The sequence below is a fragment of the Otolemur garnettii genome, unplaced genomic scaffold (genome assembly GCF_000181295.1).
Source record: "Otolemur garnettii isolate 467f Iridium unplaced genomic scaffold, OtoGar3 scaffold00204, whole genome shotgun sequence".
NCBI classification, from domain to species: Eukaryota; Metazoa; Chordata; class Mammalia; order Primates; family Galagidae; genus Otolemur; species Otolemur garnettii.
This window is the reverse complement of record NW_003852599.1, coordinates 301,346-313,584: the sequence shown is the minus strand read 5'-3', so window position 1 is coordinate 313,584 and position 12,239 is coordinate 301,346. Positions and strand designations below refer to the sequence as shown.

Below are 12,239 nucleotides of genomic sequence, written 5' to 3'. Positions count from 1 at the left end.
GGAGTTTTGCTTTAATGGAGATAGTGAAATAGTGTGAGAGAGAAGACTGGCTTTTTGTTTGCCTGCTTTTAAGGTGGGAGAAATAATAGTATGTATAATGACAGGAATAATCCAGTCATCAGAGGAAAAAGAAATGGGCGGAGGAGTGTTACTAGATCTACGTCCTTAAGCAGACAAGAAGTGATGGGATCTAATGCACAGTGGAAGGGCTGGCCTTAGCTAAAGTGCATCCTTGCAGAAAGGAAGGCAAGGCAAAAGTGTGTGGGCTGTGGAATCTCTTCCCTGCCAACTCAATGGAACTCAATCCCCCGTCCCCCCCGCGCGGCCCTCGGATTTTTCCGTTGAACCACCACCAACAGCTGAAGTTGAGGTAACTGAACGTGCATCCGTCTCTCCAATATCCTGGCAGCTCTCCAGAGGCTGCATCAAAGTCAATTGCGAATTCTTCACATTCCTCCAAACTCTGGCCCAGAGCTCTACTGTCTGGGTTTGCTGAACCAGCCCCCCAAAACACTGAGCAGCCGCTAAGGCGGCTGGTTTCACGTTTCACTAAGGAGGCAGTCTTAACCCTGCACTCTGGGATCCGGACTTTCGAGCTCCAACCCTCTCCCTCCCCGCCCTCCTTTCTGCTCCCAATTCTCAGCACTGCAGTTAATGGACCATCATGTCCAACAAAGGCCACCGTATTAGACGCCCGCAGCTACTGATAAGTAGTAGAGGTGGCTGAAGGTGGTGCCTGAGAACAGGACTGAATGAGGATTGGACTGAGGGCTTAGGGGCGGAGTTTAAGGGCGAATTCGTAACATAGACTGGACAAAGCTCAGGAAGGCGTAGCCTAATGATGGAGCGGGGAGGGGACTGGGCCGTGAGCTCCGGGGCGGTGCTTGAGGGGGCGGTGCCGAGTCGGAAGTCAAAGGTCAGTAAATAGTGGTGATGTCAGGGAGGCAAGATGGCGGAAGGGTGAGCCCGTCATTCCGCTTCCAGGCGTTGGGGCCTGAATTCTCCCAGGGTTGGGGTGCTGGGCCAGGGTCTAGGGAACAGGAGGTCAGCGCAGGCGTGGATGGAGTTGAAAGGGCGGAGTGGAGTCGCAGTGAGAGGGGTTTGGGAAGCGGTCTGCGAAGCCTCGGCCTGCGGGGCACGTCTGAGGGGGAAACAGACCTGATCATTGGGCGGGCAAGAGTTGCACCGCGGGGCCCAGATGTGTCTGTCTTCTACAGGGAGGACGTGGGATGGTGGCGGAGCTGGCTGCAGCAGAGCTACCAGGCAGTCAAAGAGAAGGTAAGCCGGGCCAGCGCCCTTCTTCCTTAGGCAGGGCCCCGCGCCGCCTCATTGCAACCTGGTCCAAACAGCCCCGCCCGACTTTTTCGAGCGCTTGGTCTGAAGAATGAGGCTGAATTGGGCCCTACTTTTAGTCCCTTCCAGTGCACGGAGAGACAGACCGCGCCGCAGCCTAGCCACAGTGAAATAAGGATAGTTTTAAAGGCTGGAGCGACCCTTTTGTAGGAATCTATAGGAAGGAGCAATTTATTCTTGGGAGAACTTTAGATACCTTGAGGAAAAAGGATTCTAATAATGGAAAACTTACATGAGACAACCAGCACTCTCTGACAGGTCCTGAGGATGCAGACTTTACGCAGACAGATGCAATCTTGGCCTTTACAAAGCTCATAGTCTAGTGGGGAGACAGCTGTTAACCAAATAGTCAAACAAATAGCTGTTTAATTAATGTGGTAGGTGCTGTGAAAGCAAAGTACTGGGCACATGGTATAGTCTAGGTGGTCAAGAACATGGCAGGAAAAGCATGTATGGGAAAGGAGCCTCAGTGAGGTCAACCCTGCAGAGACAGAGTGAAAAGTAAGAACCCAGGCCAGAGATGAGCATGAGCTATACACATTGATACCTGATGAGTTCTAAGTGAGAGGTTTGCAGAGGGGCACAGAAAGAGATTTGATGCCACAGATGGGAGGGCCTTCCATGGCCAGCTAAGCAATCCCTGTGGGATGACTGATGCTTGGCTCTGCCAGTTGGCAATGCCACTGTATATTCCTGTTTCATTCCATGCTAGTTTGTTAGAACCAGCCGAGCCGAATCATGGAAAGAGTTAATTACTATTTACTCAAGCAGCTAGGGTAAGTCCTGCATCAAGGCAGATTCCAGAAGGCTTCTGACCTCAACTTAAATCAGTCCTTTACTCTGAGAGAATTTTTATTTCTCCCCTGGCTTGTGTACTACTGGGCAGCCTCTCAGCAACAGCCTAGCAAATCTGAAAGTGCCCTGAGCCTTTATGTTGTTCATGAGAACTAAGAGAGGATTTCACTCTAAGGTTTAATAGAAGAGACCCCAAAGTAATGGCTTTCTGTTGAGCAATTTGCTGGAAGGAAAATCTGACGTTCATTAAGCAAATGTTGTATGAAGGCCTCTTATGTTTTCCTCAAGGTTGGTCCTACTATAACTTTTTAAAAAACATAGGTGGTCAGCCTTCCATTTTTGTTCTTAGGGAATTCCCAGTTTGAACTCGGGTGGGGATGTGTTGTTTCTGCCTTTCCAGAAAGAGAAGACTAATAGCTACTAATTTTTTATGAACTTGGGCGGCAAGTTTTTTTAACCTCTCTAGGCCTCAGTTCCTTATCTGTAAAATAAGAATATTGACAATGCCTAACTAATGAAATTATATAAAGTGCTTAGAAAAATAAATACTATATAATATTAACTATTTTTAAGTGTTGAGGGTAACACAGAAACCTCTTAGAAGCCACCAGCAGCTTGTTTTTCCTTCCTTTTTAAGGGGCAGGTTTTTGGTACTTTTTTTGGCCTTGTCTCCCATTCTGACTCCATCTGGACCACTCACTTCCCAGCACCATCAATTCCCTTGCACCCCTTAGAATACATTGCTCTGGGCCAGATATGGTAGCTTACACCTGTAATCCCAGCACTTTGGGAGACGGAGTTAGGCCAGGAGTTTAAGACCAGCTGGAGTAATATAGCAAGACCCCATCTCTATAAAAAAAAAAAAAATAGAAAAGTTATCCATATGGATTGATACACACCTACAGTCCCAGATACTTGGAAGGCTGAGGCAAGAAGAGGGAAAATCATTTGAGTCCAAGAATTTGAGGTTGCAGTGAGCTATTATAATGCCACTGTACTCTAGCCCAGGCAACAGAGTGAGACTGTCTTTAAAAAAAAAAATTGCCCTGGAGAAAACAACTCTGAGATGGTGGGGGGACACAATTATAAGAGGGGCTTTTACCTAACAAATACAAACATTGTAACCTAATTCTTTGTACCCTCAATTAACCTGAAGCAATAAAAAAAAAAAGAAAACTCTGAGATGGTGCTATAATCTGCCTTCCTCCTTACCCCCTCCCATCTCATCCTCCTATGTACACAAACAAGTGCTTGCATATACACACTGATAGAGAAAGCCTCATTGCTCTTAGGCTCCACCACAGATTCCCCAACCTCATCTGAGTCCAAGTACTTTCCAACAAGCCTTTTCAGTCTCTAATTTGCTTTTCCTTCCCTTGACTTCAGAAACTTTCCCAACAACCTAACTCTTCCCTCAAGTCCCTTGTTCAACCATTTTATCCTTTTCATTTCTACGAGATAACCACACCTACTTTTTGAAATTTGAGGTCAACAAGCAGGATCTTTCTTAACTCCCTCCCCACCCCTGCAGCCACCATCTATAAGCTTATCTATGTTCACACTCAGCTTCACCTACCACTTGCCAAATCCAGTGTATGGTTTTTAGTCCTTATCTTCCTGAACTTTTCTGCTGCATTTGACACTAGTAATCACTCCCTCTTCCTTGAAACTCTGTTCTGTTGGTTCTTGTGACATAATTCTCTCTCAATTCTCCATATACTTCTCCAGACTTTGTGAATTGTTAAATGAGTTCCTCTTCCTCTGCCTGCCCCTTACAGGAATGTTCTAAGGACTCTTGTCCTCAGCTCACTGCTCTGTCCACTTTCCAGACTCTTCATAGCTGGTCTTCTCCACTTTTACATTAGGGTGACTCCTAGTCCTATTCCCTGAACTTTAGTGTTTCAGAATAGCTCCTGCTGGACAGCTATCTCCAATATCCCACAGTCATCTCGTGCCCCAAGTCACTGTCACCATCTTCTCTCTAAATCTGTTTTTCCTTCAGTATTTTCTCATTTAACTGGCAGCACTGCATCTACCCAGTCACCTATTTTAACAGCCAGTGGCTCTTTAATCTTTTCTTTCCCTCAATATATCTATTTAATCACAAAATCCACTTTTTTTTTTTTTTTTTTTTTTTTTTTTTGAGACAGAGCCTCAAGCTGTCCCCCTGGGTAGAGTGCCGTGGCATTACAGCTCACAGCAACCTCCAACTCCTGGGCTCAAGCGAGTCTCCTGCCTCCGCCTCCCAAGTAGCTGGGACCACAGGCGCCCGCCACAACGCCCGGCTATTTTTTGGTTGCAGCCGTCATTGTTGTTTGGCGGGTCCGGGCTGGGGATTCGAACCCGCCACCTTAGGTGTACGTGGCTGGCGCCTTAGCCGGTTGAGCTATAGGCGCCGAGCCAATCCACTTTTTTTTTTTTTGCCCAGTATTTCTTGAACCAGTCTCATTCCCTCCATCTATACTAGCATGTCCTTATTCATATTCTTCTATTTTCTTGCCTGGATTATTGTAACTGCCTTCTGCTTGGTCTATCTCTCTCTTCTTACCTTCTCACCCTTAGACCTATCCTCCATGCCAGTCACTGAAAATGCAGATCTCATCAGGTCTTATCCACTGTAAACCTTTGGTAGCTCCAGATCATCCACAGAGCTGACCAGGCCCTCCCCAGTTACCCTAAGCAACCTCTCTAGCTTTTTTTTTTTTTTAAGACAGAATCTCACTATGTCACTCTCGGTAGAGTGCAGTGGCATCACAGCTCATAGCAATCTCAAACTCTTGGGCTTACGTGATTCTCTTGCCTCAGCCTCCCAAGTAGCTGGGACTACAGACAGCTGCCACAACGCCATTTTTGTTGTAGTTGTCGTTGTTTAGCTGGCCTGGGCCAGTTTCGAACCAGCCAGGCTGGGTGCATGTTGCCGGCACCGGCACCGTAACCACTGTGCTACCAGTGCCGAGCCCAAACTGTCTAGCTTTATCTCCCACCACTTCTGTTTCATATTTATGTTCATCAGGACCTAAATGCTTGTAGGCTTCGGTAAACCCCATATCCATACTTCCTTAGCTGACTCTTGTTCATTAATTTGGGCCCAGTCCAGGCTTCACATCCCTTCACCAAATCTTCCTAATCTCTCCATAATACATTGGCCACTGCTCTGGCTTTGTACATCAGTGCTATCATGTGAGTATTTTCCCCAATACACTCTGACCATCTTGAGGGCAATCACTATGTCTGTTCATATTTGTCCCTTCAGAGCTTACGATATAGTGGGGAAAACAATGGTTCATCATGTGGTCACACAAATAGTTATATAATTAAAATTGTCTTGGCACATGTAAATCTAACAAGCAAACATTTTTTGAGCACCTGCTGTGCACCAGGCAGACACTGGGGAAGCATCAGAGAACAAAACACATGGGCTCTGTGTTCATGGAACTCAAAGTTTATCCAGGAAGACAGACATTGAGCAGGTAATCATAAGTCTAAAGTATGATAAATGTTAAAACAAATACAGCAGCAGAGCCAATGAAGCCTGAGGAGGCATCAGGGAAGCTTCTCTAGGAAGTAAGCATAGGTCTGAAGGACAAACAGGAGTTAACCAGGTGAGAGGGTTCATTTGTTGTGTGTTTGCTCACTTGTTTGTGGCTAAGAGTTAGAACTCTGTGTCAGGAAGGGGAATAATGTGTTCAAATACCCTCAGGTATGGAAGATGCTAGGGCATTTGAGAAACATGAGGAATACCAACTGGAACTCAGTAAGGGCCACAGTGGTAGAGAGTCTGCTAGAGACCAGATTATTTAGCCATGTAAATGAAAGTAAAGTCTGGTTTGTTTTCTTTTTTTTTTTGAGACAGAATTTTGCTCTGTCACTCAGACTAGACAGACTAGAGTACAGTGGTGTTACCATAGCTCACTGCAACCTCAAACTACTCCTGGCTAGAGATCCTCCTACCTAGAGATCCTCCTGTCTGGAGCAGCACCCAAAGCTCTGTGGATATGGTGTCAGCCACATACACAGAGGCTGGCCGGTTCAAACCCAGCCCAGGCCAGCTGAACAATAATGACAACTGCAACAACAACAACAAAAATGGCTGGACGTTGTGGTGGGTACCTGTTGTCCCAGCTACTTGGGAGGCTGAGGCAGGAGAATCATTTAAGCCCAGGAGTTTGAGGTTGCTGTGAGCTATGATGCCATGGCACTCTACTGAGGGCAATATAGTGAGACTCTATCAAAACAAAAAACAGGCAGCGCCTATGCTTCAGTGGGTAGGGCAACAGCCTCATATACTGAGGGTGGTGGGTTCGAACCCGGCCCCATCCAAACTGCAACAAAAAATAGCTGGGTGTTATGGCGGGTGCCTGTAGTCCCATCTACTTGGGAGGCTGAGGTAAGAGAATCGCCTAAGCCCAAGAGTTGGAGGTTGCTGTGAGGTGTGACACCACGGCACTCTATTAAGGGTGATAAAGTGAGACTCTGTCTCTAAAAAAAAAATAAGAAAGCCCAAAAGATCCTCCTGCCTCAGCCTCCCAAGTAGCTGTGACTACAGGCTTATGTCTTTTGTAAAGACAGGGTCTCGCTCTTGCTTAGGCTGGGCTTGACCTCCTGACCTTAAGTGATCCTCCTTATAGCCCCAGCCTCCCAGAGTGGAGGAAGCCTCCCTTCCCACCATGCTCTGCCACGATTTTATACTTGCTTGCTCTTTGGATAGTGTGTAATCATTGAAGAATGTAAAGTGGCTCGGCACCTGTGGCTCAATCGGCTAAGGCGCCAGCCACATACACCTAAGGTGGCGGGTTCGAATCCCCAGCCCCAGCCCGCCAAACAACAATGATGGCTGCAACCAAAAAATGGCCGGTGCTGTGGCGGGCGCCTGTAGTCCCAGCTACTTGGGAGGCTGAGGCAGGAGACTCGCTTGAGCCCAGGAGTTGGAGGTTGCTATGAGCTGTGAGGCCATAGCACTCTACCCAGGGGGATAGCTTGAGGCTCCGTCTCAAAAAAAAAAAAATAGAAATGCTTTATTTTGAGGAAAAAAACACATACCTTTTCTTCATGTTATTTGAAATTTCAAACAAATGTGACTTGAAACATACCAAACAGTTCGTCCAAGGCCAGGTGCAGTAGCTCACACTAGTAATCCTAGCACTGTGGGAGGCCAAGGTGAGTGGATTGCTTAAGCTCAGGAGTTTAGACCAGCCTGAGCTGGTAAGACCCCATATCTACTAAAAAATAGAAAAACAAAGTAACTGGGCATCATTGTGGGCTCCTGTGGTCCCAGCTACTTGGGAGGCTGAGGCACGAGGATCATTTGAGCCCAAGAGTTTGAGGTTGCTGTGAGCTTTGATGACACCACATCACTCTAACCAAGGTGACAGAGTGAGACTCTTTCTCAAAACAAAATTCCTCAAAGTTTGTTTTATTTTCAGACTGTATGTGGCCCCTTCTTTTTTCTGTTTGAGAATCACTGATCTAGGCTACCTCCCTAATTTTATAGGAGAAAACTGAGGACTAGATGAGACTGACTCATAGCCATTTAACTTGTGAGTGCCTGGGCTGAGACTCAGTCCCCAGGCTCAGTGTAGCAGGAGTTCTCCTGTGCTCTCTGCTGTCAGGTAAACCCAGGTCATGGAATTGGGACAAGTGAGCATTGTTTGTGAGCCCAGACTCCCTGTGTCACTTGAGATTTCCATGTGTCTTTTGGTACTGAAGAAGCAGAGGGAACAGGAATAAGGGGTGGTGGGGCTAGTTAGCCCTGGCATCCCTCTCTCTCTTCCCATAGTCCTCTGAAGCCTTGGAGTTCATGAAGAGGGACCTGACAGAGTTTACCCAGGTGGTGCAGCATGACACAGCCTGCACAATAGCAGCCACGGCCAGTGTGGTCAAGGAGAAGCTGGCTGTGAGTACTACCCACACCCTCCAAGTGACTGCCCCCTTACAGCCTGACCTGCCTTGGGATCCTGGTGGGGGTTCCCAACCTTTCTACCATTGCGTGATTATGTATCCCTCTGGGGGGAAAAATACGGGGATAATTATTATTCCTCTCATTTTGAAAGAAATGAGTCTGGCAAGCAAGCAACTGCATGTGAGGGCTGTCTGAAAGTATTCAGCCATGTGACATGAAAAACAGGCACATACATGGCTGGATACTTTCCAGGCAGCCCTCACATACTAAGTTAATAATTATTTCCCACTTTGGTAGTGTTTTAGCGAATGTTTTCTGTTAGCAAAACTATTCCTTGCTGACAATTTAGAAAAATACAGGTCAGTTAAAAAAAAAAAAAGAGCAAAGCCTGGTTCTGTGTACCCTCTTCGAATCCTCAACAATAAAAAAAAAAAAAAAAAAGAGCAAAAAAGGAAGAAAGAGACAGACCTCGAAATACCCTTAATTCCATCTCTCAGAGATAACTATTAATATTTCAAAGGTATAGCCCTTTGTTTTGTATACTTTGTTTTTCAAAACTGGGAACAACTGAATACCATGGTTTGTACAAAACCTACTTTCTGACTTAATAATCATTGTAACCTCATTGTAGAGCACGATAAATGGCATGGCATGGCATTTCATTAAGTGGATTTAACCACTTCCTAGCTTCCTTTTTCTGTTTTTTTCCAGTATTAATACACAGAACTACAGTGAACATCCTGATGGTTAAACCTTTACCTATAATATTTTCTTTAAAGTATTGGAAGAGATAATAGGGTATAGTATTTAGCCTACAAAACTTCTCTCCAGAAATATTATGCCAATTTATATTCTTACTGGTTTTGTTTTTATTAATAAGAGATGTATAGTGGAATCCTCTGGTGAAATAGGAGTTAGATTCTAAAGTCAGTGTGAAAAGGGAAAACTGTATGGTCAAGATATCCCTGTAAATCTGATGTTTCCAGTGAAACTCAGTGTACTAGTGTTTATTTTACAGTTTTTCCTGTAGTATTGGAACAGATTGCAGTTTCTTTTTGTGATCACTAGCTGGATTAATTACTTTGTGATTAGAGGGCATGTTTTTCTATTTTTTAGAGAGAGGGTATTGCTCTGTTACCCAGGCTGGAACTCCTCTGCTCAAGGGATTTTCCCAAGTTAGTTTCCTAAAGTGCTGGGGATTGCAGGCCTGAGCCACTGGGCCTGGGCAAATTTTGGAATATTTTTAGTCAAGCATATTTTGTTGAATCCTCTTGTAAAATACTGCCTGCCTGCTAACCACAGCTACTGATGAATGTGAATGATAAGTAGTAATGGTACTGAACTGCTATAAATGTAAGCCACATTGGCTGTACCAGGTTCTGGATGTGAAATGCCTGGGCACTTACTAAAGAGTAAATATTATAGTTTTCCACAGAGTTTTAGAGCCTGACCCTGACCCTCATCACTTCAGCCCTACATGCTGGTAGGCATTCTGACCAGTAGGGCTGAAGTCTGGTTTCCCACCTCCCTCTTTCAGATTCTTACATTGACCTTTGACAGGTCCTACGTCTCAAGCAAGGCAAACCTGTCTGTTCACATCCTGCCCATATTTCCCTGATAAAGTACTCTATTTCCTGAGCAAAGATGATAATGAAATTGTAATATTACTTTAATATTACAGTACTGCTATTCATTAAATGTTTCCTGTGTTCCAGGCATTGTTCCAAGTCTTATCTTTTCATCTTCACAGTAACCTGATGAAGGATGTATACTTTATCCACATTTTACAGATCAGAAAACTCCCTCAGAAAGAGTTTAGGCCTTATAACCAACAAGTGGTAGACCTGGGATTCATATCCATGTCTGACTCCAAAAATAGTACCTTTTCCACCACCCTACCCATACTTCCTCTTCTCTGCTGAATTGTCTATGCTTTGATCTTCTGCAATATTTGATCAGCCTGACTGGCCTTGAAATTTTCAGAAAACAATCAATCAAGGATCACTAGTGTGATCTACACAGGCTTACTGCAGCTCCCTTCTGCATCTCTACGTGGGGCATTGATGGAGGGCCCTGACTACCTCCCTTTCCTTTTCCAGCCACAGAGATGGGATGAAGGATTGTGAGGCCTTCCCTGCTCCCCACACAAAATTAACCTTTGCCCTGATGTTTTACCACTCATATCCCAGATTGCAGCCTGCTCCTAAGAGCACTTACTTCCTCTGTTGGTTCTCTCTGCAGACTGAAGGCTCCTCAGGAGCAACGGAGAAAATGAAGAAGGGATTGTCTGACTTCCTAGGAGTGATCTCAGACACCTTTGCACCCTCACCAGACAAAACAATCGACTGTGATGTCATCACCCTAATGGGTACGCCCTCTGGCACAGCTGAGCCCTATGATGGCACCAAGGTATTCACTGGCCACCTTCCCTACAGAGGCCTGACAACACTGGGCCTTAGTTTCCAACCTGTACTCACAAAAATGCCACAGAAAACAAATGTGCACTTAGAACTATTCAAAGATTGGAGAATACTGATAAGCAGGAAGATAAATTTTTTGTTTGTTTGAAACAGGGTCTTATTCTGTTGCTCAGGCTAGAGTGCCATGGCGTCGTCATAGCTCACAGAAACCTCAAACTCTTGGGCTCCAGTGATCCTCTTGCCTCAGCATCCCAAATTGCTGAGACTACAGGTACCCGCCATAATACCTGGCTATTTCTTTTTTTCTTCTCTTTTTTTTTTTCTTTTCTTTTTTTTTTTTTGAGACAGAGCCTCAAGCTGTTGCCCTGGGTAGAGTGCTGTGGCATCACAGCTCACAGCAACCACCAACTCCTGGGCTCAGCGATTCTCCTGCCTCCACCTCCCAAGTAGCTGAGACAGCAGCCACCCGCCACAACACCTGGCTATTTTTTTGGTTGTAGCCATCATTGTTGTTTGGTGGGCCCTGGGCTGGATTCAAACCCTCCAGCTCAGGTGTATGTGACTGGCACCTTAACTGCTTGAGCCACAGGTGCCAAGCCTGGCTATTTCTTTTTAAGAGACTAGGTCTTGCTCAGGCTGGTATTGAACTCCTGAGCTCAAACAATCCACCTGCCTTGGCCTCTCAGAGTGCTGGGATTACAGGTGTGAGCCACCATACCCAACCTTTTATAACCTATTTTTTAAAAATTTATAGTTTAGGATGGTGCCTGTGGCTCAGTGAGTAGGGCGCTCCCCATATACGGAGGGTGGCAGGTTTGGACCCAGCCCCGGCCAAGCTGCAACAAAAAAATAGCCAGGTAGCTGGGTGTTGTGGCAGGCACCTGTAGTTGTAGCTACTTGGGAAGCTGAGGCAGGAGAATTGCCTAAGCCCAAGAACTTGAGGTTGCTGTGAGCTGTGACACCACGGCACTGTACCAAGGGCAACAAAATGAGACTCTGTCTCTAAAAAAAAAAAAAATTATAGCATGGCTCAGAGCCATGGCACAGTGGTTAGGGCATAAGCCACATACACAGAGGCTGGTGGGTTCGAATCCAGCCCTGGCCAGCTAAACAACAGTGACCACTGCAACAAAAAATAGCCAGGCGTTATGGTAGGCACCTGTAGTACCAACTACTTGGGAGGCTGAGGCAAGAGAATCAAGTGAGCCCAAGAGTCTCAAGAGTCTGAGGTTGCTATGAGTTGTGATGCCACGGCACTCTACCCAGGGCAGGGTGCGGGGGGAATTTTATAGCAAAGTTATTAGCATTTTTCCTAATCACCATGATTTTTTTTTTTTTTTGAAACAGAGCCTCGGGCGGTGCCTGTGGCTCAGTGAGTAGGGCACCGGCCCCATATACCGAGGGTGGCGGGTTCAAACCCAGCCCCAGCACTGCAACCAAAAATTCAGGCCTTGTGGTAGGCGCCTGTAGTCCCAGCTACCCCAGAAGCTGAGGCAAGAGAATCTCTTTGGCCCAGGAGTTGGAGGTTGCTGTGAGCTGTGTGACACCACCGCACTCTACCAAGGGCAACAAAGTGAAACTCCGTCTCTACAAAATAAATAAATAATAAAAAAAAAGAAATACATGGCAAACAAACAAACAAACAAAAAAAACAGAGCCTCAAGCTATCCCCCTGGGTAGAGTGCCATGGCATCACAGCTCACAGCAATGTCCAACTCCTGGGCTCAAGTGAGTCTCCTGCCTCAGCCTCCCAAGTAGCTGGGACCACAGGC

At 46.0% G+C, this 12,239-nt stretch overlaps 1 protein-coding gene across 2 annotated transcripts in view; it reads left to right on the top strand.

Moving 5' to 3' along the window:
* Positions 1–902: 902 nt before the first annotated feature.
* Positions 903–12,239, top strand: part of BSDC1 (BSD domain containing 1) — a 36,376-nt gene continuing 25,039 nt past the window's right edge. For both annotated transcript variants that reach the window (XM_023507766.1, XM_023507765.1), the window contains exons 1-4: positions 903–960; positions 1,218–1,278; positions 7,925–8,041; positions 10,289–10,456. In XM_023507766.1, coding sequence (XP_023363534.1) covers positions 950–960; positions 1,218–1,278; positions 7,925–8,041; positions 10,289–10,456 — 357 coding nt within the window. In that variant the 5' untranslated portion in view covers positions 903–949. The remainder of the gene's footprint in view (positions 961–1,217; positions 1,279–7,924; positions 8,042–10,288; positions 10,457–12,239) is intronic.